The sequence below is a fragment of the Sesamum indicum genome, linkage group LG3 (assembly GCF_000512975.1).
Source record: "Sesamum indicum cultivar Zhongzhi No. 13 linkage group LG3, S_indicum_v1.0, whole genome shotgun sequence".
NCBI classification, from domain to species: Eukaryota; Viridiplantae; Streptophyta; class Magnoliopsida; order Lamiales; family Pedaliaceae; genus Sesamum; species Sesamum indicum.
In genome coordinates, this window is record NC_026147.1 from 8,930,111 (window position 1) to 8,933,444 (window position 3,334).

General features: G+C 31.0%; 1 protein-coding gene across 1 annotated transcript; it reads right to left on the reverse strand.

Annotated features, from left to right (window-relative positions):
• LOC105157759 (protein indeterminate-domain 11-like) lies at positions 2,545–3,334 on the reverse strand (the record flags this gene model as incomplete). The annotated part of the gene is given in 1 exon segment (XM_011074227.2): positions 2,545–3,334. A coding segment is annotated over 1 exon segment (591 nt). The 3' UTR covers positions 2,545–2,702.

Consider the following 3,334-nt stretch of genomic DNA (forward strand, 5'->3'; position numbering starts at 1 on the left):
AAGGGAGTTGGTCATTTTCAATGTAGCTAGCCTTGTTCCCACCTACCACAATTTTGCATGTGAACTTTTTAGCCTACACTATTATTATTATTATACAAATAGACCTACACCTTTCATATTTTTTTCTTAATAATTCACCTCTACTTATCATTATTTTGGATATTTTCCATCATCATTATGTTTCCTTGCAAACCATATAACCAATTTGTATGCTGTTTTTGGATGATTTTATAATTCTTTTTTTAATATTTAATATAATATTAATTCACAATTTAAATTGTGGAGGTAATATTTTTTTTTTTTTTTGTCAATCATAATTATTAAAACAATGTGAAAATTTGAAAAAAGCGAAGGAATGGTGGTGGGAATTTGGGAAAGTCGAGCTGATAGGGTGTCTTTGTTCGAGCCACGATATAAAAAAGAAGGAATATTTTATACAATTAATATAAAATCAAACATCTTATAAGATATATAACGAGCTTATAAGATGTTTCTATTTGTTTGCGGACATAGAATTATATATATAGTTACATATTCCATATAATAGAAAGATTCATTTCTGTTATCACCCACCTCTCAAATTTAAATAAACTATTTAATGAACATATGCTAAATTATTAATTAATTTTGAGTAAAATGTGTGTTATGTAGAGTTGACATTGGCAAATTGTTACTTGAGAAAAATGTTATACATCCATCCTTTTATTCTGCAAAAAAGCATATTGACCGTTGATTATGATCACTTACTTCCTTTTGTAATATTTAATTTTTATTATCATATTGATGATGAGATTCAGGCATACATACATAGGGATAATAGAAAAAGGCAACACTGCAAGAAATATATAATTATATATATATATATATATGTTGATGTAGAGTACAGAAAAATTTAAAAAAAAAAAAATGGGAAAAAAGGACAGCTTTATGGGGGTTGGGGGGATTCTAGGGATTGGATCCCACTTGCACCCACATGAGGAGTCAAATAGCATCTCTCCTTTCTGTTTTGCAAATAAACAGCAAACTATTACCATGTTTTCAACTTACACATTTCAAGATTCTCTTCTCAAAGGATCCTATGCTTCAATTTTAATTTCCCACTTCAATTTATACATATATATATATATATATTAAGTTACTGATTCAAAAGTGAAAAGTTTGATCATATCGAAAAAAATTATACGTATATATTAATTTTATATTATTAGAAAATAATTATAATAATTGGAGTGACCAATATATATATAATTAAAAATTTAAGATTTATGTATAAAAAATTACAAGACTTGGGGGGCCTACCCCTCCCAGGGATTCCACTTGGATTAATCATTGTTTATTTTACGCGTATATGTATATTCGGCGAAATTACATTTTTAGTTCAAAAAGATAGGAGATTCAATACTTTTTTTAATTATCTATTTTATAAAATTTTAAAATAATCTCAAAATTGAAAAAATTTGCTTTAAGAAAATTTTAAGATAGTCCCAAAATTCAGAAAATTCAACACGTTTTCTCAATTTTAAGACCATTTTGAAATTTCACAAAGTTGAGTACCAAATGTGTCGAGTTTTTCAATTTTGGGATCATTTCAAAAATTTCATAAAGCAGAAATTATTACTCCTATCATATGGAACGAAGAAATATAATTTTGTCATGTATATCCTCATATCACTCCTTTCATAAGCATCTTGCTAATATTATACAGTTTTTAAAAAATGATCAATTACATAATAAATACTATAGTATATTAATAATTTACAATATGATGGGGTTCGAGTAAGAATTTTCGATTCAAACTCTTTGTTGCAAGGGGCTCGATCAAGATGTTTTTAATTATATATTTAAAGAACATAACCAATTATTAGTGTAAGTATAAGGGAAAAGTAGGATTTTAGTCCGCTAAGTATGCCTAATTTTAATTTTAATCCGATAACTATGTCCATTTTTATTTAGGTCCAGTAACTTACGAAATTGCTTACTTTTAGTCCTTTGGCAGATTTTCGGACAATTTTACCCCTATGAGTGCATATGGACCAAAACTGCCTTTCAAAAGGTTCATATGGGTAAAACTGTCCGAAAATCTGCCAGAGGACTAAAAGTAAGTAATTTCGTAAGTTACTGAACCTAAACAAAAATGGACATAGTTATCGGATTAAAATTAAAATTAGGCATACTTAGCGGACTAAAATAATACTTTTCTCTAAATATAATAATGAAATAAATGCAAGAATATAAAATTGTGTGATGTAAAAACATTCTCTGCTACTCTTTGAGACTGAAAATTACAATTAATGCATGATTTATTTATGATGATGAGGAGAAAGATGTCACCATCCTAGAATGGGTTGATTCCCTTTCACATGACCACCTATCATTTAAGCTTTTCCAGTTTCATGCAAATCTATATAGGAACAAGTGCAACATGTGTTACCAGAATTCAAGAAACTAATTATTCATGAATTAATTACTTCATAATAATTGCACATTATTACTTCATTTTTTTTAAAAAAAAATTACGTGGGGATTAATCGGAGACGAAAATTGTTAAGCTGCAGCAAGAAAACATTTGAAGAGAGTTGAGATATATATGAGCTAGGGTTTCAACTTTGAACAGTAGTTTCTCCCCATTAAGAGGGAATTAAACAAAAGTGATCAAAATTCAAAAAGAAAAGGGAAATTGAAATCAAGGGTCCTCAAAAGATCTAACCTTGCCAAGATTTTTGGGTTTGGTTCTGATCCTCATTACAAGCATTATTGTTCATGCAATTGCTCAAACCAGCTATGCTTAGAATGTCACTTTGAGATAAAGGCCTTAATCCCAAGAAATCTCTTGTCATTCCTTCACTGTTAATCCCTGCAGCTTCATTGCTGCTATTTCTAGTGCTAAACTGATCAAGGGTTGCATGAAAACTCAAATCTTGGTGATCTTTTTTTGATGGGTGATGATTGATCAAGATTCCAGCAAATCCCATGTCTTCAAAACTTGATTCTTGATCAAATCCGGTGTTGTTGATCATCATATCATGAAGTAGAGAAGGATGATGATGAGGGGGAGGGAGAGGGCCACCTGATGCTGATGCAGCTGTGGCTGGAGCACCGCCTGTGACTGGAGCAGCTTTATTCCCATATGAAGACAAGCCATTGATGAACTCATCACGTGAGGACGACAAGTTTAGACCAAAATTACCAGTTGTTCCACTGTGAGAAGAATCACCAGCAGACACGTGAGCTTGGTGGGGTCTGATAAACATACCAGCAGGTGATGGGCATTGGCTGCTGCTTTTTGCACCCATCTGTGCTGCTTTCTGCAGCAATGCAGTGGCAGAAATGTGAG